At 43.4% G+C, this 21335-nt stretch overlaps 2 protein-coding genes across 4 annotated transcripts; both read left to right on the top strand.

Annotated features, from left to right (window-relative positions):
* The first annotated feature begins 7368 nt into the window (after positions 1 to 7368).
* On the top strand, positions 7369 to 13848 carry LOC121323401 (COP9 signalosome complex subunit 7b-like). 3 transcript variants are annotated; one of them, XM_041264449.1, is made up of 7 exons: positions 7369 to 7505; positions 8594 to 8766; positions 10604 to 10679; positions 10778 to 10866; positions 11833 to 12038; positions 12139 to 12244; positions 12483 to 13848. In XM_041264449.1, exons 2-7 carry the CDS (start codon positions 8605 to 8607, stop codon positions 12639 to 12641), a joined length of 798 nt encoding a protein of 265 aa, XP_041120383.1. In that variant the 5' UTR covers positions 7369 to 7505; positions 8594 to 8604; the 3' UTR covers positions 12642 to 13848. The 3 variants fall into 3 exon arrangements, with proteins under 3 accessions (XP_041120383.1, XP_041120384.1, XP_041120382.1); XM_041264450.1 differs by having other exon boundaries at positions 7369 to 7516; positions 11836 to 12038; XM_041264448.1 differs by having other exon boundaries at positions 7369 to 7516.
* Positions 13849 to 17266: 3418 nt separating this feature from the next.
* On the top strand, positions 17267 to 19764 carry LOC121323436 (acetylcholine receptor subunit delta-like). The gene is made up of 5 exons (XM_041264533.1): positions 17267 to 17364; positions 17662 to 17809; positions 18204 to 18402; positions 19322 to 19430; positions 19614 to 19764. Exons 1-5 carry the CDS (start codon positions 17267 to 17269, stop codon positions 19681 to 19683), a joined length of 624 nt encoding a protein of 207 aa, XP_041120467.1. The 3' UTR covers positions 19684 to 19764.
* The last annotated feature ends 1571 nt before the right edge of the window (positions 19765 to 21335 follow it).

The raw sequence follows: 21335 nt of genomic DNA, 5'->3' as shown, positions 1-21335 counted from the left end.
GGGGCGCTCTTACACTCACCACAAGCTCACAAACTCTCAGTCACACAGTTGCTTCTGCAGTAACGCTGTTCCTCACTGACACAGTGTAGCTCCCCTGCCTGTCTCTTTCTGTATGCAGTCAGACCCCCATGTGAGTCTCCAGGGAGGGTTCAGCCTCTCTTCTTCACTTTCATCCCACTTTCACTGGAGCTGGTTGTTTGTTTCACTCTCTGTACAGGAGGTATTGCACCATCCTGGTTACCCGACACTGCCTTCCCACGGCTAATCATGTCATCTCAACCCAAGCTCTTCAAAAAACAATCAAGGCAACCATAATGTAGGTGGAGAGCAGCACAGAACATTCTCCCATATTTATGTAACAGACAGAACATGCTGACACTATTGATGTAAAAACAGGATACTGGATGAGAAGCGCTGAATATATTATAATAGTTCTTCTTTTCCATCCCATTTGAAATGTATTCAAACGTCATCTCACCACTCTGTCATACTGATCAGGGGAACCGCAGACCCCCATGCCAACTAATCTCCTCTATACCGCAGACCTCCATTCCTGGCGCCAGCTAATCTCCTCTATACCGAAGACCTCCATTCCTGATGTAAACTAATCTCCTCTATACCGAAGACCATTCCTGATGCCAGCTAATCTCCTCTATACTGAAGACCATTCCTGCCACCAGCTATTCTCCTTTATACTGAAGACCATTCCTGACGCCAGCTAATCTCCTCTATACTGAAGACCATTCCTGATGCCAGCTAATCTCTTCTATACTGAAGACCATTCCTGCTGCCAGCTAATCTCCTCTATACTGAAGACCATTCCTGATGCCAGCTAATCTCCTCTATACTGAAGACCATTCCTGACGCCAGCTAATCTCTTCTATACTGAAGACCATTCCTGACGCCAGCTAATCTCCTCTATACTGAAGACCATTCCTGCCACCAGCTAATCTCCTCTATACAAAAGACCTTCATTCCTGATGCCAGTTAATCTCCTCTATTCACAGCAGTTACTGAGCAGCGCTGCAGGACCCAGTCTCCAGCTGCACTTGTGGGCCCCTGAGCACTCGAGGTGAGGAGAGCTGATGAGGTGAACTGGCCTCTCGTTCTGTACCCCTCATCATAGCCAAATGCAAGGGACAAAGGTTTTTTTTTTTTATCATATTTGCTTTTGTCTTAGATAAAAAAAAAAAAACCAACAAAAAAAACTAATAATAGAAAAATGAAGATGTTTCTCCTCTGTGTGCGGTGCTATGTGTTTCTGTCTCGAGGATTGACAGGCTGGTTATGCTGCTGCTGGTAAAGAGTTCAGCACCCTTAAAACAAAACTATTTGACATAAAGGGTAAAGAGCAGGCAGGCGATACCAAACAAAACACAGTGACAGGAGATCTACAACAATCAGCCACCAGGTGTTAGCATGTGCAAAGCAAAATATCCTAGAAGGCCTCATTTCCATGGTCGTTTTGCGTTTCCCATTTCTACCATGCTTTACCTTGCTGAATATCTGGTTTCTTCGCTGCAGAAAGCACGGCACATCTAAGAACCCTTAAAATACAGCATCACAATACAACATTGATTAATCTAGAATATAGTCCAGGTGCTGCTGCATGTCCTCAAACAAACAAGCAAGCAGGGGGCTGGCGCCATCTAGTGGAACATGTCTGACTCCCTCTCTTTGCTCAGTCACAGACCTACACATTCCACTGTAGCATTCAAGCAAAATGTGCTTCTCAATGAATTTATCATTTTAAAAATGCGTAACAATTCAAAGTAACAGTAATACATTGAACACAAAAATGCAAAAACTACTGTAAGGTTATTTTAATTGTTAACTTTATTGGAATAAAGTTTTTTTTTTTTTTAACCCTAAAGAACCAGTGGTACCTGTTCATATTTTGTATAATATACAGCGGATCATTTATAACACCCTGCTGCAGCAAGTGACAACAACAGCATGCTTTCTTAGCCTGGCAGTAATCTAGTGGCAAGCAGGTTTATCGGGGAACTCGCGCGCCTACAGATCCAGGGAATTGTAGAGAACAATTGGTACAGAGAACAAAACTCTGACATGCTTTAATATTGTTATTGTTACACAGCAAGAAAGTACAATGTGGTGCACAAATTTACACACTGTTTATCCAGTCCTACTGTGTTTTCTCCCCTGTCAGGTAAACCTTATGTAAACCAGGTAAACCCCCCCCCCCCCCCAACCCCCATGGTTCAGGGTAAGGGTTCTGTCTCCTGTCCTCTGTTCTTCTGCCCCCCTCATGGTTCAGGGTAAGGGCTCTGCCTTCTGTTCTCTGTTCCTCTGCCCCCCTCATGGTTCAGGGTAAGGGTTCTGCCTTCTGTTCTCTGTTCCTCTGCCCCCCTCATGGTTCAGGGTAAGGGCTCTGCTTCCTGTCCTCTGTCCCTCTGCCCCCCGCATGGTTCAGGGTAAGGGCTCTGCCTCCTGTCCTTGCCCCCCCTCATGGTTCAGGGTGAGATCTCTGCCTCCTTGTCTGATGGAAGGTAGCACTCTGTACTTGTTCAAGGTGGGGGTGGTTCTGGGAAGGAGGAAGGGTTCAAGGTCTACAGGGGCCGAGGGAGCACCACTCCTGCCATGGCCCCTGTAGGTTGGGCCCTGCTCCTGGCTGCTGCCTCTCCTCAAGTTGCCGCTCTGCCCCGGATATGAGCCCTGGGAGGCCTCAAGGTCAGTGGTGGGGTGAAGTTGCGGCCCGCTGTAGCTGAGCCCATCACTGTCCTGGCTGCTTCTCCTGACTCTGCTTGTTGGCAGGCTGGGAGGTGGGTCCGGTGCTCTGTATTCGGTGCTTTGACTCTGCAGGGAGGATCGCCGGCGCCCCTTAGCAGATTTGGGCCTGACCACAGTGCTCCTGCTTGCAGGGTCCTCCTGCCCCAAGGTGGCGCTGTGGACGGGAATGCTTCTTGATCGCTGATGCTCCATCAGTACTTGTGAGGGTCTGTAAGGGTCAAAGAGGGAGAGAGATTAATGAGAGCTGGGGATGAATAGAGAGGAGAGAGATGAGAGCTGGGGTTGAATAGGGAGGAGAGAGATGAGAGCTGGGGCTGAATAGGAGAAAGAGAGATGAGAGCTGGGGCTCAATAGGGAGGAGAGAGAGATGACAGCTGGGGTTGAATAGGGAGGAGAGAGGTGAGAGGACTGGCCATCCATTAATTTCATTGCATCTCCTTATGTTTATTTTGTCAGCATCTGAGCCAGTTTGTTTTCTAATTGTGTTTGCATTGTGAATCGGTGCCAGCACTTTGCTGGTACAGAGTAAATAAATAGATGAGAAGCTCTGCTGTGGTACTTCAATTTAAAATACACATGGAGAATGAGAACTGCTGCAATGACTGGGCTTGACTGCAGTTCAAACTCTTCTTCATTACACATTGGTAAATACACTGCACTACCAGGACACTGTCTAGATTAAATACTGCACACCAGGCTTGTGGTAGCAGTGGATCAAATCCCTGGCCCTAATTTTGCAGTTTACTGCTGCGCTGCTTCATAATCTTTACCACCCGCAGATTAATGATTAAACTAACCTTAACCGTTTCCCTCAGCTTCTCTTTCTTATCAAAGCTGTACAGGTATTGTTAATGCAGCCACACTCACAGTTACTGAAGCCCTTACAACCCAGTCCCTGAGCCTGAGGGCTGGGAGAGAGATCCACAAAGAGAAGCATCAGACTGTAGCATCTTAGAAAAAGCAACAGAATAAGCAGACATGCAGAGCTCTCTGCTGTCCTTCCACTCACAAACCAGTGTGTTCAAGAGGGCTGGGCATGGACACAAGCTCCAGTGATTCTACCCACAAGCCAGTATGTTCAAGAGGGCTGGACATGGACACAAACTCCAGTCATTCTACCCACAAGCCAGTGTGTTTGTTGGGCTGGACGTGGACACAAGCTCCTTTACCTAGCTTTCAGCAAGGAGCTGTCTCAGTATTCCAGGACCCTGCTGCAGAGCGCCACAAGCACCAGGTTTGTGAAGCAGTAATGTTAGAAACCTAGTGAGCAGGAAGGTTAACTGAAGGAATCTGGAGTGCTCCGAGATGCATCCTGCCAGCAGCACTGCTTTAGTAACAATATTAGCAGGTGTCGATTACACTTCAGAGTAGTGCACATTAAAACCTGCAGTCAGAGCTTTTGTTTTTTTTGTACTCCAAGCTTGATCTTGTTTTTTAACAACTATTTTACAACGCAATCTGGAAATAATCTAAAACACTCAAACTCTCATTCCAAAAGTAAAATATATAGATAAAAAAAAAATAAACTTGCTACCTTTTTGAGTTCAGTGCCAGTCCATCAGGCAGTACAGGGCGGTCAGTCTGCACACCTTGCTGAGCTGCAGTCTGGACTGTTTCCTCTCCCCAAGCTGTGGCAGACGGGCTGGCTGCAGCGGGAGTGCCTGTGCTCTGTACCTGCTGCCTTGGAGACTCTGTTTGTCCACAGGAAGCTGGAAGAAAATAAACAAATGCATAAATACTTGCCAGCTATGCAAGCTCAAACAATGCACTGATAAGAGTGTGGAGAGAGGGAGAGAGAAAAGGAGAGCAAGAGAGAGGGAGAGAGAGGGAGGGAGGGAGAGCGGGAGAGAGGGAGGGAGGGAGAGAGAGCAGGACAGGGAGGGAGAGCAGGAGAAATGGAGAGAGAGCAGGAGAGAGGGAGGGAGAGCAGGAGAGAGGGATGGAGGGAGGGAGAGCAGGACAGGGAGAGTAGGAGAGGGAGGGAGAGCAGGAGAGAGGGAGGGAGGGAGAGCAGGGGAAGTAAGGGAGGGGGAGCAGGAGAGAGGGAGGGAGAGCAGGAGAGAGTAAGGGAAGGGGAGTGGGGGAGAGAGGGAAGGGGAGAGAGGAAGGGAGAGGGGGCAGGAGGCACTGACCATTGCCTTAATCACAAGCAGCTGCATTAAAAAGAATATCTGATGTTGTCTTTTGTAGTTTATATATTTACTTGAGGTTTGCCTGGCAACACACAGTACTAAGTGAGTGGCATCTTCATACAGCTTGTTTAAGGCAAGTTGATTACAGACAGATTTAAAGACAACACATTCCCTCTCTTGGCTCCTTACACTGTGAGGACCGAAACTTCTTTCCATGGAAACTGCCCAGCCACAACAGGACTGTGACATGACAAGGACCTGCAGAGTGAATGCAGGTCCAGCACGCTCAGACTAGCTAAACCACTTGCTGTTTGCTAGGCTGCAATCAGGACTAACTTAGTACAGAGCTGCAGGATTTGCTAGACCGCATTTTAGTCCACTTGATGCGGACTAAAGTCACTGGTACGCGTGCACTGTCTGCACCCTTTTCACAGTGCTTTATCTATTCAGTTATTTAATCCTGGATTAAATAACGTTTTGTATGCACAAACGTGTAGATGGTTGTCAATAAAACAACAAGAGTCTGAACAGTTTCCTGGATGTTTGTTGTCGTGGTATAAAGATAGCACTGAGATTGAAAGGCGTGTGTATAACCAATCAGACTGATATATCACCTGAACCGTAGGGTGTTGATGCGTTCAGTATCTTCGAAATGGAACAAGTTAGCCAGACAATGAGGACTAACCCATAATAACATTTACAAGTGCGGATGGATATTCACAATAAGGTGTAAAGACAAACTCAGACATCTTGTACACGGTCATTACGAACACTGGATTAAAAACATTGAGAATATTGAAAGCACCGGCAAAAAAGTCAGAAATATGAAAAAAGCAACACAGTAATACATATAGGTCTATTAATGATAACATTTGTATAAGGCTACATTAGGCGTGATTCGGGCAAACACATTTAAAATACCATAATCTATATCGATAGACCTAATTGTACTTATCTTTTTGTGCGCATTTCACACTAGCAGATCATACTTCATTTTAACTCGCCGGTACCCTATTGCTGCATTGACACTGAACGTTAAACTCTATATTTGTTGTTTATATTATACTAATTATACATGTGACTTTTCGGTCGGTTTAATTGCATACATCAAACGTGCATTTCTTCTTCTTCTTCTTCTTCTTCTTCTTCTTCTTCTTCTTCTTCTTCTTATTATTATTATATAGGAGTATCTTATTGTGTGGCACTTTATTACAGTTTATTATAAAGATGCCGCATATTTAAAATATAGGCCACATTGTCAGTCTACCTGTCTAATGTATAATTGATTAATATTGTGCACCAATGATACAATGTAATGATATAATGTACACAGTGCAATTGTCCATTTTATATAACAATTTAACATAGTGTATATAGTTCTGTATTCTGTTATAAACCAAATCCACTATTTAGACGCATCAAGTGGACTAATTTTGGTACGCTACCTACACTGTTTGCAGTGCTATTATCAATCAATCTGTATTTTATATAGCGCCTTTCATAGTGGAACACCATCACAAAGCGCTTTACAAGATGCAGTAAACATTATCAACATGCAGTGATCAATCAATCAATCTTTATATATATATATATATATATATATATATATATATATATATATATATATATATATATATATATATATATATATATATATATATATATATATATAGCGCCTTTCATAGTGGACCACCAATTCACAAAGCGCTTTACAAGATGCAGTAAACATTATCAACAGTGACAACAGGTATTCTCACACTGTTATTTTTTCATATAAAATGTAATGCGTCACCACATTCCGTTACAAGACTGAACAAGGAACCTCGCAAAACAATCAGATGCAAAATATGTGTTTTGTTTTTGCTGGAGTACTTTTCAAACCGTCTTCAGTCAACACATACAATAATGTTTATACAGACACGAGGCAGTCGTTTAGCTAATTCTCCTTATCCATAACACTTCAGCAACACTTTTTAAAACATGTTTTATTATTTAAAAAAAAAAAAAAATGTCTAACAAGATTACATGTTGTTAATTTGTCTTGTTCTCCATGTCTTATAAAAAAGAAAATTTTATATATATATATTATATTATATATATATCTATATATATATATTATATATATATATATATCTAGTTGTTTGAAAACGCTTCGGCCACGCGTCACAGACACTTTCCAGTGAGGGCGTATCGTCACCCCTCGGCCCACTGTTTTTTAACTCCCACCCAGTACTGCTACTTTCAGTCTCGCACGCTCGTTGTTTATAGGTTGGGGTGCCCATTTCAGTCCTGACAATTAACATGAACTCAATATAACAAAGATTTCAAGCATGTACATCAGCATATCCCCACACATGAGTTTGCTTTAATTATGGGTGCTTAGCCTATGTATTAATTCTTTGTGAAATAGGGTATTATGCTTTTTGTAACACCGGAACCTTCAGTTGCGTATAAGGCGGTCTGTGTTTCCTTGTGGACTGTCTTCTAAAGAGAGAAGTACGCGTGTGTAACGGGGAAGATTGCATTATGGCTGCTTGACAACATGTTGTGTAAGCAGTATATTTAAAAACAAACACAAGACCATTTGAAATCATCACACAGCGGACTTCCTGCCAGCGAGAGGTGAAATTCGGGTAGAGTGTACACATTAATTGTCATTAACACAAGCTGCACCTGTGTGTAGCTTTATTTGTCTTGTAAATAAATACATTTAGTTAGCCGGAATGTGAGTTGCTGGATTTACTCTCCAAACATTAACTATTGCGCTTTGAATAATTATAGTATTTTTTAAACAAAAGCATATTTTTTTCCTAGTAAAGTTTACATGTCTTGTTTTTTTTTGTTTTGTTTGTGTTGGGCGCAATACACACCTGCCCCAAACTGCAGTATTACAAGTTTTCGGCCACTCTTTCAGAATCTGGGTGCATTGTATTTGTAATTGTCCCAGGTGTATCTGGGTCTGTTACAGCGCTCGTTTAGAATCTGAATGCATTGTATGTGTAATTGATCCAGATGTGTCCGGGTTTGTTGTATAGTTCAAAATCTGTGTGCATTGTATTTGTAATTGACCCAGGTGTGTCCGGGTCTGTTCTATAGATTTTCTGTTTTTCCCATCGTAAAACTGTTCACTACTGCACTGGTTCATATTTCATGGATAAAACTGGCTTCCAAACAGGGGGGTGAGGCCAGCTTTGGCAGGTTTGGGAGTGGCAGCAAATGTTAGCAGTAAGCAGTAACCCATGAGAAGAAGTGGCTCCTACTGATAACAAGCATTGCCGAGTGTCTTCACAAACTGACAAGTGTGTTATCAGTGCAACCCACACCTTCTAGTGTGCTGTTGAGCTTGTAAAGTGATGATTTTGAAACTGTGATTGCCCTGATAGGATTGACATGAGATTTGAATAGCTGGTTGTACTCAACTATCTGATACTGCAAAGTTAGCAGCCAAACAGGATGGAGCACATTTCTAAGCCATGTTGTATTTGATATGGGTGTGTACTGCTGTGTGATTGTGTTCATTTCATTGTTATGGTACCAGCCACACTCATCTTTTAGCTGCTGTCAGAAGGTTTTCCCGGCATGCTGGTGTGAATAAGTTGAAGTTGTTGTTCTGTAAACCTGCACAAGGTTTTTGATGCTAGTGGAAGTTGTGAAATGATCCTGGAGAAAGATTGCTGAACTGTTGTGCTTTTTTGTTCTTAATTGTTTAGATTTGTTTGTAATGGCAGAGGGGCAGAAACCCATCCACAATCCTCTGGAGCAGTTCATTCTATTAGCAAAGAGTGCTAAAGGCACCGCGCTGACTGCTCTCATCACCCAGGTGCTGGAGGCCCCCGGCGTGTACGTCTTCGGAGAGCTTCTGGAGCTGCCCTGCATCCAGGAGGCAAGTCTATTTGATCATGGGTCATTTCGTGACAAATCGCCCAACAGGTTACACCTGACCATCTTCCATTTACACCAAACCTGGTTCCTGGGGTTGATTCAGGCAAACAAGCTCAAATTTACATTTTTAGACTGATCAGGTAAAGGGGTCGAAATGTGAACTACTCTGTCCGCTACACTGCTGCTAGTTCTCATCATCGCACGGACGTCCAAAGCAAAAATGATGTGTGAGAATTCTGATTTCTAGGTCAAAATGTGGTTTTTGAGATCTTAATTCTGAAACTTTTAGCCTTTTAGATGAAGATGAAGGGAGAGTAGGGCATATAACACTGCAAAGAATGTTGCCTGGGTCTACCCAGAATTTGGTGTACCCAGAAATCCCAGCATGTATTATCCTTTTCTGGCCAGCAATACTGCTGTGATCCCAGCATGTGTCCTTCTTCTCTAGCCAGCGATACTACTGTGATCTGACCATGTGTCATCCTTCTCTGGCCAGCGATACTGTGTGATCCCAGCATGTGTCCTGCTTCTATAGCCAGCGATACTACTGTGATCTGAGCATGTGTCCTGCTTCTCTGGCCAGCGATACTGCTGTGATCTGAGCACTTGTCATCCTTCTCTGGCCAGCGGTACTGCTGTGATCCCAGCATATGTCATCCTTCTCTGGCCAGCGGTACTGCTGTGAGCCCAGCATATGTCATCCTTCTCTGGCCAGCGATACTGCTGTGATCCCAGCATGTGTCCTCCTTCTCTGGCCAACTATACTGTTGTGATCCCAGCATGTGTTATCCTTCTCTGGCCAGTGATACTGCTGTGATTCCACCATGGTGCATGAATTGGATATAAGTGCCACAATATATATATATATATATATATATATATATATATATATATATATATATATATATATATATATATATATAGCGCCTTTCATAGTGGTACACCATCACAAAGCGCTTTACAAGATGCAGTAAACATTATCAACAGTGACAACAGGTATTCTCACACTGTTATTTTTTCATATAAAATGTAATGCGTCACCACATTCCGTTACAAGACTGAACAAGGAACCTCGCAAAACAATCTGGCCAGCGATACTGCTGTGATCCCAGCATGTGTCCTCCTTCTCTGGCCAACTATACTGTTGTGATCCCAGCATGTGTCCTCCTTCTCTGGTCAGTGATACTGCTGTGATTCCACCATGGTGCATGAATTGGATATAAGTGCCACTTATGGAGAGCTGTGTGGAAAACGGGGCTGAATCTATGCAGACGTTTAGTGCCTTTATCGTTAATGCGTACTTGAACCAGTGTTTTAGGTGTTCAGCATTGGCCATGATGTCTTTTCCAGACACAAAGATGAAGGTTACGCTGTCGTTGGCAGTTTTGCAGAATGAATACATGGTCTCTCAATCGGTCGCTGTGAGATCAGTCTATGTTCTTTATACCGTTTCAGGGTACTGTAAGCATGAAAGTGGACCATGTAAAACATGGCAGTTATTTACAGACTTGCCTTTCATATCATTAGAGAATTTGAATTTGTATTATTTTGGCTACTGATCAAATTCCATTTTTTTGTAAAGAATATCAATGTATTTATATAGTTTAGTTGTATTTTATTATTTTGTAACAAAACCAGAATTTTGTGTTTTTAGAATAATGCATTCAATACTGAAAACCACAAGAGGTCCTATTCATTGCTAGTGAATTTATGAGAAAGTAAGTTTGTCGTGCCATTTTAAAGTATGTTTTTTACAGTAATGGCTGTTTTGTAGAGAGCCTCTCTTGGATAGGAATACATACAGGGCACAAAGTAATATATCTGATTTCTTTCCATAGCTATCAAATGGACCTTATGCAGGATATTTTCAGCTGTTAAATCTGTTTGCTTATGGAACATACCTGGATTATACAGGTAAACCAATGTATTCAATAAAATGTATCAAACATTTATTTATAAATAATGACAATAACACTAAAATAGTGTACGTTTTTTTGTTCGGTTACTTTCAGCGAATAAAGAAAGTCTGCCTGAGTTATCTGGAGTCCAGAAGAACAAATTGAAACACCTGACTATAGTTAGCCTGGCTGCCAGGATGAAGGTATGAGGATTTCTCATGTGTTTGTATTGCACTGTTTAATAAACTTCAGTACCCACCAGAGCAATGCAAATCCCCCGGAACAGGGAGGCACAGGTAGGTACGTCACACTTACATTTTTAAAACATACAGCAAACCACTCATCGATGTGCAGTGGCAGTAAGATCTTTTTCTTGCATTTGATTGGTTGTGACAATAAAATTAACCCTTAGCGATCCATTTATTCAGCGCTTGTCAGGCGCGTCGCGTCCAATTTATTTTCACACACGTCGTTTATTTTACACATGCAGTTTTAAAATATTTATTCTTGGAGTGAAACAGGTTTAAAAGGCACTGAATTGCAAAAGTACACTCAGTACTGCATCCCCAGTCAAGCCCCACCCCTTGTTCACTGTATTTATCACATACCTCTTTTTATAGATGTGCATACTGATAAATCCTCTCCTGATCACTCGTTTTATTATAAAACTCCTCAATAATGCGATCCAGGTTATTTATTTTATTACTATAACATCTCAAAAAGCTCTGCAAATGTCTGTGATATTCCTTGAGCGCTGGATGCAGAAGCAGCTCTTTTGTTTATGCCCGTGTTATCTCGTGCATGGGGCTATCAGATACGTCCTATTTTTCAGCTTCATCCAGCTCCTATCAGTCTCACTTAGCCATTGAAAGGTTTTCTTGGCTTTTTCCGGAGAAAAAACGACTAGAGAACTGTGCTTTAAGTCTTTTTGATGATGTCAGACATTGTCCAACATCGGACTGGAAAGGGAAAATTGCTGTGTCGGACCTGGTCTGACATAGGACCGCAAAAGGTTACAGCAATTCCATAATGGCAGCTGCTTGGCTGGGAATTGTTTCTTATGCACCTTCTCACTGTGTTGCCCACACTCAGAGATGATGTGACTCTTCATACAGCAGTACTTTTGCACTTCTTTCTTGTGTATTAATGATTCCCTGTCTTGTGGTTAGCAGTGCATTCCTTACTCTGTGCTGCTGAAAGACCTGGAGATGAAGAACCTGCGAGAGCTGGAGGATTTGATCATTGAAGCCGTGTACAGTGACATCATCCAGGGAAAGCTGGACCAGCGCAGCCAGCTGTTTGAGGTGGACCTCTGTATCGGACGCGACATCCAGAGGAAGGATAGCAGCGACATTGTGAAGACACTGCAGGAATGGTTAGTGGAATCCGTCAGACACACACACACACACAGTGTTAGAGGCGCTATGCGTTGTGTTGGTTTGATGTCCTGCAGCTTGCATATCTTCTCGTTACAGGTGCGATGGCTGTGAGGCGGTCTTGTCGGGTATTGAGCAGCAAGTCCTCCGAGCCAATCTGTGCAGAGAGAATCACAACAGGACCCAGCAACAAATGGAAACGGAGGTAAACAGCACCCCCTTATGTGTTTGCAGTGTTGTGCTTTCCCATTTGTGTCCAGATAATATGATATGTTATAAGACATTCTAATTAAAACTGCCCTACTCCACACTAAGTGTTACAACGTGGATGAATTGCAGACAAGCGTACCTCCTCCACATTGAATTTATGAAAATGAGAACGGGGCTCCTGTAAGTATCAATGCATTGTCAGTTCCCTAATATTCACTCTTCAATCTTTCAAGGTTACAAATATAAAGAAGACGTTGAAAGCTTCGGCATCAACCTCCAGCCAGGAAGTGGATCCGCAGCTGATGGAACGGGATGCAGCTCAGTCCGCTGAGCAGAGACAGCCCCACAAGAAGATGTCCAAAGTGAAGGGGCTGGTGCCCATCCGCCACTAGCACCCCACCAGGGAGCGCTACGACTCAAACTCCTCCCAGCCTCTAGCACACTGAACACCCATCCACCACTAGCACCCCACCCTGGAGCACTCTGCTACGACTCAAACTCCTCCCAGCCTCTAGCACACTGACCACTCACCCACCACTAGCACCCCACCCTGGAGCACTCTGCTACGACTCAGTCTCCTCCCAGCCTCTTCCACACTGACCACCCATCCACCACTAGCACCCCACCCTAGAGCACTCTGCTACGACTCAGTCTCCTCCCAGCCTCTTCCACACTGACTACCCATCCACCACTAGCACCCCACCCTGGAGCACTCTGCTACGACTCAGTCTCCTCCCAGCCTCTTCCACACTGACCACCCATCCACCACTAGCACCCCACCCTGGAGCACTCTGCTACGACTCATTCTCCTCCCAGCCTCTTCCACACTGACCACCCATCCACCACTAGCACCCCACCCTGGAGCACTCTGCTACGACTCAGTCTCCTCCCAGCCTCTTCCACACTGACCACCCATCCACCACCAGCACCCCACCCTGGAGCACTCTGCTACGACTCAGTCTCCTCCCAGCCTCTTCCACACTGACCACCCATCCACCAACAGCACCCCACCCTGGAGCACTCTGCTACGACTCTTTCTCCTCCCAGCCTCTTCTACACTGATTACCACCACAATGAGCCAGACTGGAGGAGAAAAGAAAAATAAATACTTTTTCAGGCATTTGCAGTGTTTTTTGTTTTTTGTTTTTTGTTTTTGTTAGTCATTTGTCATTCCAGTGATGCTGTGTGTTACTGGATTGTGGAAAATGAGATTCAGAAAGTTCTTAAATAGCCTTGCATTGCGGACCCAAGCTGGACGGCCTACAGTATGTGCTGTCGATAAAGAGCAGAGAGGACCCGCAGTGAATGCTCTGTGTTTTGTAGCAGGCTGAAGCTTGTTTCTCAATTCCAATAATAACAATTCTTCCTTCATTGTTATCTTAGATAAGGATCCCTGTGCTGAAGGGGGCTCGTGTTTTGTTTTTTTTAGCTGAATAAATAGTTTACGCTTTTTAAGGCCCTAAGAGAAATACTTGATACCCTTTTTTTTTTGTATTGTTTTTTTTTTTTTTTTTTTTAATGTGTAAAGTTTGATTGCTTGCTGTCTTTGTTCAGGGATGCCTTTTAGTTAATAAAGTGGTGTTACTCATTTTTTTAATACTTTCAGTAGTTTTATTTTTCCTTTTTAAATCCCAAGTTACTGCTTTAAGCTATTCAGTGGTACAAAGTGACTATCGTTACTACAAATAACAATTGTGTAGCTGACTTCAGTGTTCATTTGTAATTTGCAAGGTCTGTTTTTTTTTTTTCTCCTCTCTCAACCCTGCATCCTACTTCTCATTGTTCCCCTTGTTTGGCACAATGGGTAATCATTCATAAGCAAGCAGAAAGCACCTGGAGTGCTGTTGGGGGTTCTATCACTATATTTGTAACATTATCTTTTCATGTAATTACCTCACATGACAGTGTTTTATTAAACTGCAGGAGCTGAATAAGGACTCTGCAGCTGGCTTTGAAAGAGTGTCAGCCCCCAGACTGCAGATATGAGAGTTGTTTTACTCCTTGGGAAATTCCAGGGACTCCGCTAGTGAGGGAGCATCACACAGCAGCGCCCTGCCGAGGGGTAATTACAGGAATAAAATAACCCTCTGCACAATTAGCTTAGTACGGGCTCCTCTGGACTGCTTTAATGAGACCAAGGGGAGTGAGAAAGAACTGATGCCCTTACAAAACCCATCACATCTCCCCAGAGAAAAGCAATATTCCCTTTCCCTTGGGAAATGTGCGAGAAAGAGACAGGGTTTGGACCCTCATTAGGGGCGAGCAGCTGTTTGGCAAGAAGTTTGTGAAAATGAGTATGAATTATTGAAAGATTTTTGCTTCAATGGTTTTAGAACTATTTAACAACTGAAATGAACAAAGATCTTAATTATTTCAGAGCAGATTTGTAATCATTTTACCAAGCTTTTTTTTATTTTTAGTACGCTGTTTTAAATGATTCTTGTGTTGAAGCTGCCCCCTTCCTCATGGTAATATTAATGGAGGTATAGTGCTGCATGCTTTCACTACCTGCCCTCTTCTATTCATTCTCGTACATTGTTTTATAGAAGCATCATATAACCAGCCACAGATCAGTTCATGGGTGTCTGCTTAATGACACTTTGAATGGGACCTTTGTTATTTCTTCCAGTAACAGCACTATGATTGGGAAAGGGCCTGGCATTTACTGCTTCATAACTCTTGCCTCTGAATGGCTGTTGTGTCTAAACATGTTCGTCGACTCGCACGACTTTCTGAAGTGAGAAAGTGAGGACAATGAGCAGCCCTGAAGTGTGTGTATATATATATGTATATCTGGGTATGTGTTTGTGTGTGTGTATATGTATGTATATCTCTGTGGGTGTGTGTATTTTATATATATATATATATATATATATATATATTATATATATATATATATATATATATATGTGTGTGTGTGTGTGTGTGTACACTACCGGTCAAAAGTTTTAGAACACCTCCATTTTTCCAGTTTTTATTGAAATTTACGCAGTTTAATGTCTCAGTGTACTCTGAAATAAACACTTGGAGATAAAAAAAGAAATAATGGAATCGTTTTGTTTAACAAAATTTAATCTAAATTTTTGACTCATCAAAGTAGCCACCTTTTGTAGATATAACAGCCGAACACACTCGGGGCATTTTTTCTACAATGGAAATCAAATGTTGTTCGGAAAGTTCTTCCCAACACTGTTGCAGAAGTTCCCATAAATGTGTTACACTTGTAGGTTGCTTTGCTATCACCCTTCTGTCCAGTTCATCCCAAACCAGTTCGATGGGGTTTAAGTCTGGAGACTGTGCTGGCCATTCCATGATTTGAAGCCTACCGTCTTGTTCTCTTCTTCGAAGGTAGTTCTGACATAGCCTGGAGGTATGTTTTGGGTAATTATTTTGCTGTAGGATGAACCCCTGACCAACTAGGCGTATAGCAGAGGGTATTGCATGGTGCTACAAAATGCTGTGGTAGCCATTTTGGTTCAGGGTGCCACTGACTGTGCAAGTTGCCGACTCTGGATCCAGCAAAAGAGTCCCTGACCATCACGCTTCCTCCTCCATGTTTGACAGTTGGTGTCGCACACTGAGGAACCATCCTTTCGCCTACTCGATGGCATATAAAAACCCTGCGTGATGAACCGAAGATTTTAAATTTTGATTCATTGGTCCATAAGACCTTCCAGTCTTCAGTAGTCCACTGGCAGTGCTTCATGGCCCAGGCAAGCCTCTTTTTCTTATTTTGCCATCTTAGCATGGATTTCTTACTGCCACTCGACCTGTCAAACCTGCAGCTCGAAGTCTTCTCTTCACAGTTGACTGAGACTTGATTACTTCGACCAGTGTTAAGCTGTACTTGGAGCTGTTGTCCTGTGAGCTGCCTATCACGCAAGCTGTTGAGGGTGTAGTAACACAGTCTGTTCCAACACTGCTTTTATACAGACAGAGGGTTTGTAAGTAATCAACAGAAGTTGGGACACCTGTAGGAATTGTTAGCATCAACTTTCAAGGCTTAATTTACTTCCACTGCTGCAGAACAGCTGTAAGTTGTTAACCCATTACTTGTTCCCTGAAAAAGGCCTTTTTGTATAACTCTGAAATGTACATTATTTTTCAGTTTTTGGTAACCTAAACTTTTTTTTTTTTTTTTTTTTTTTTTTTTTTTTACCTCTGGCAGTTTACTGCTTACCTTTGTACCATTTCAGGTTATTCACTGGACTGTTATATCTACAAAAGGTGGCTACTTTGATGAGTCAAAAATTTAGATTAAATTTTGTTAAACAAAACGATTCCATTATTTCTTTTTTTATCTCCAAGTGTTTATTTCAGAGTACACTGAGACATTAAACTGCTTAAGTTTCAATAAAAACTGGAAAAATGGGGGTGTTCTAAAACTTTTGACTGGTAGTGTATATATGTACAGTGCCTATAAAAGCCTACACCTCCTTTTAAAATATTCACCTTTTGTTGCCTTATGTGTGTGATGTGCTGACGTCTTCTGTGTGCAATGTACTACTCAATCAATAAGATGCTATGTCAGTAAATTTTACCCCAGCTTGGATGCCACCCTAAAGCTCTGCTTTTCATACCTTTGTGAAGGGCTAGTATGACCACAGGCTGTCCTGGAATGCGCGTGAGTTTGATGACATTTCCATTCTGAGGCTGTCTCCCAGACAGGTGTGGCTCCCAGAGATCGTCTTGGAGAACAAGTAAGAGTCTCGCAGAGATCCCCTCCAGTAGTTTTTTATTATTCCAAGCATACAGTACCAATGTGTGTCTGTTGGTATGTACTGGTAAAGATCATGCTATAAGTTTGTTTGTATTTGATCCTACACTTCTAAAGTGAATGACATACAGGCCCTATAGCATTCCTCTAAGGCCTCTTTTGGGGGTCTCTCAGATTGCTCAAGTCTGGTCCTCCCTGGGTCTCTCAGATTGCTCAAGTCTGTTTCTTCCTCCCTGCAGTAACGATGCCCAGTTCTAGGTTGCCTATTACTTTAATGTGCTGGTGGACCCCTCTGGCTAAATGCACTGCCTCCCTCCTGCTATCTTCCGGAGCTCCTTTGCCATCAACGTCAACTTCTTCCCTTTCGACTGGCAGAATTGCACCCTCAAATTCAAGTAGTAAGGGCAGAGGTGCTAGGGTTTGAAAGCTGGGGGTCGGGGATCAGAACTCATATTCTGTGCATCCTGATTGTCAGTGGTTTTCATTGCGGTTTCATGGAAGCAGCCTCTAGAAGATATTCATAAGGTGCTATATCCTGTTTAACTGCCCTGAAAGCAGCATTGCAATTGCAGTCTGAGATTTTGAAACCAGCTGCACTACGTTTTGAATTTTTCCTGCAGTAAAAGTTTTTCACATGACCTCCCTGTTCTCTCTCCTCTCACATGCATCCTTTTTTCCTCTTCTCTCTCATGCAGCTCTCTGAACTACACTGCCAAGGAGATAAGAATGCACTTGAAGGTGGAGACGGACCCAGACACTGCAGAGAACTTCCCTGTGGAGTATATTATCATTGATCCTGCCGGCTTCGCAGGTACCAGTGTGTCTTCTTCTAGATACCAACTAGTGTGGCTCTGTAGAGACACACTGTAGAGAAACTCCGTAGAGACAATCGTAGACGCTGTAGCTTTGTGCTCCAGGATAAACTTGCCAGCCCTACCAAACAGACGCGATTGAATAAATACAGCAAGACAATATTATAGGAATAAGCTGAACACAGCAGACAGGTCCTGTGCTTCCTGTAGACCCTGCAGCCTAGCCTTTTGAAAATGTGAATTCTATGAGGGCTGAAGATTAATATTCAAGAGGTTATAATATTTTCCAAAATGCTGGAAGCATCTTCTGTATTTATTTGAACAGGTTGAAAAGTTTTGTTTTTGTTCAATAAATAAGAACTAATAAAGTACATTTCCATTAGGAATGCAAGCTTAATGAAATGTTTTGTCTCCCTCATGAACAGAATGGCGAGTGGGAGATTATACACAAACCAGCTGGGAAGAACATTCACAAGGATGTCCCTCTGGACAGCAGCAAGCACCAGGACATCACCTTCTACCTTATCATCAAGCGCAAGCCTCTGTTCTACATCATCAACATCATCATACCCAGCATCCTCATCTCCTTCATGGCATTGCTGGTGTACTACCTCCTGGCTGATAGTGAGTCTCACACACACACACATACACACACTCAGCACTCCTCACTGGTGTACTACATTCCCGACAGTGAGTCTCTCACAATCACACACACTCAGCACTCCTCACTGGTGTACTACATTCCCGACAGTGAGTCTCTCACAATCACACATGCTCAGCACTCATCGCTGGTGTACTATTCTCCAGATAGCGAGTCACACACAAACTCAGCACTCCTCGCTGGTGTACTACTCTCCAGACAGCGAGTCACACAAACACACTCAGCACTCATTGCTGGTGTACTACACTCCCAACAGCGAGTCACACACACACACACTCAGCACTCATTGCTGGTGTACTACGCTCCTGACAGCGAGTCACACACACACACAAACACTCACACACTCGCCACTCATCGCTGGTATACCCAACAGTGAGTCTCTCACAATCACACACACTCAGCACTCATCGCTGGTGCACTACACTCCCGACAGCAAGTCACACACACACACACACACACACACACACACACACACACACTCAGCACTCATCGCTGGTGTACTACACTCCAGACAGCGAGTCACACACACACACACACTCAGCACTCATCGCTGGTGTACTACTCTCCAGACAGCGAGTCACACAAACACACTCAGCACTCATTGCTGGTGTACTACACTCCCGACAGCGAGTCTCTCTCTCTCTCACACACACATACTCATCTCTGGGTACCTGGGTGCATCTGCATCTATCTCAACCGATCAGAATCTCCTCACTGCCTGCTCTAACAAGCAAATGAAATGCAACTTCCAGCCTAGTTAAATGGATAGGGGAGCTGAATACTGTGTCTTCTGGAAGTGCCACCTTCAGTGCGCCTCACCCAGTCTCTGTGTGTGTGTGCTCTAGGTAGTGATCTCATTATCCTGTGTGTGTGTCCCTGCAGGTGGTGAGATGACCCTGTCGATCTCAGTGCTGCTCGCTCAGTCTGTGTTCTTGCTTCTGGTCTCACAGAGGCTGCCCGAGACCTCAATGGCCACCCCCCTCATCGTCAAGTAGGTGCCCTAATACCAGAAAACAACAAGACAATGACAGGCAGTAACATACAGGCAGAAATGCATACAAAAGAGAAAAAAATGTATTCCTGTGACTGTGCTTTGTGTTCACTCACACGATGCTGGTGTGATTTCCAATGCTTTGTGTTCACTCACACATTGCTGTTGTTGCCCGTTTTGCAGGTATCTGATGTTCATCATGGTGCTGGTCATAGTGGTGGTGCGTCATCATGCTGAGACACACACACGCTGACGCACACACACAAAAACATGCACATCGACATACATATTAGATGGACCTAATATGCACCCCCAACCCCTCGCCCCGCCCACACTCACCACAGTGGGGGTGCCTGGGGACGGACCCCCGCCTCCAAATCAAGAGCAGGGATCTGACACTGAAACCAGAACAAGTGAGAGCCCAACACAGAGCCAGCGGCAACTACAGCTGCAGAGCTGCAGGGTGCGAGAGACAGGAAGGGAGGGTGGTAGGCGGCAGATTCCTTAACCTTTAATTAACATAGTGGTCTATCTTAAGACACGTTTACTATTATTGAATCATTGTCTGCTCTTTCCCTTCCTTGCAGTGTGGATGGTAACTCTGAGATTACACTCTAAGCCAATGCCCTGGTACACTTCTCCGGCTGCATCTACTGGCTGCCACCTGCTATCTACCGTAGTGCCTGCTCCATCATCGACTGGCAGAACTGCTCCATGGTCTTTCGGTGAGTCTCTGTGCTCGTGTAAGTTTATGTTCCCCTCAGTTTTGCTATCTCTCTATAACCACTCTTCTTCTCTCCTTCTCCCCCCTCTCAGCTCACGGACATACAGTGCCAACGAGATCGACCTGGTTCTCACAGAAAAGGAGATAAAACCTGGTGAGACACAAGCCATTGAGTCTGACAGCCAGTAGGGGCACTTCTGGTTCAGCCCATTAGTTTCATATTAAATGTTCAAAGTGCTTTGTCTGTCTGTCTTCTCCTCAAGAAAGCTTATGGTGTGTTAATGAAGTATATGCAGCTGTTTTACTAGGACTGTCACAGTGCCTATCCAAACATTGCCCCCCTTGTGTGGTCTGTGATACACTGCTGACAGCCAGTGTTTATTGATCAACTAACTTAGTTCTTTTTAGCTAGTTAAACATAGACTGCTGCTTCTTCCCCAGTCGCTTCTCTCACTCTCGCTCTCACTGTATTTGTCCAGCGAGATTTAACACTGTTACTAAGGCGTCAAGAGGAAAAAGAAAATACAAGGAGTGGGAAAGTGTTTTTTGAGGGGGTTTGGTAGCAATTTGCAGTTTCATTTGTAAAACGTGTTGATTTTTTAAGTGTGAGCCTTTTTGTATCTGTCCAGTTCCAATTCTAATATAGATTTGGATTATAGCAATGGGCAGTTGAACCCTTAAACTACCATTCTGTGGCGTATGAAATTAAAAGATACTTCAAAGTTTCTGGGTAAGTCTTCTCTAACAAATGAAAAGATACTTTGATGTTTCTGGCTATCTCTCCTCTATCAAATGAAAAGATACTTTGAGGTTTCTGTTATCTCTCCACTATCAAATGAAAAGATACTTAAAGGTTTCTGGTTATCTCTACTCCTCTCTAATACCTTATCCCCCTCCAACATCTATCTGACCCAGACATTTCTCACATGCAAAAAGAATGAACACACAGCTGAGTTACATGTCCACAATTAAGGCTTATTCCTTAGAAGGCTGTGTGGGCCACTGGTTGAAGAAAAGGGCTTGTAACCAGGAGGTCCCCGGGTTCAAATCCTCACTCGCTGACCTGTGTGACCTTGAGCAAGTCATTTAACCTCCTTGGGCTCAGTTTTTTGGGTGAAACATTGTTGTAAGTAATGGGCAGCCTGCCTATTTCTCAAGATCAGTCATACACACATATGGAA

This window comes from Polyodon spathula, chromosome 11 (assembly GCF_017654505.1).
Source record: "Polyodon spathula isolate WHYD16114869_AA chromosome 11, ASM1765450v1, whole genome shotgun sequence".
Taxonomy (NCBI): Eukaryota; Metazoa; Chordata; class Actinopteri; order Acipenseriformes; family Polyodontidae; genus Polyodon; species Polyodon spathula.
Note: the sequence above shows the minus strand (reverse complement) of the source record. Positions and strands in the feature narration are given on the sequence as shown.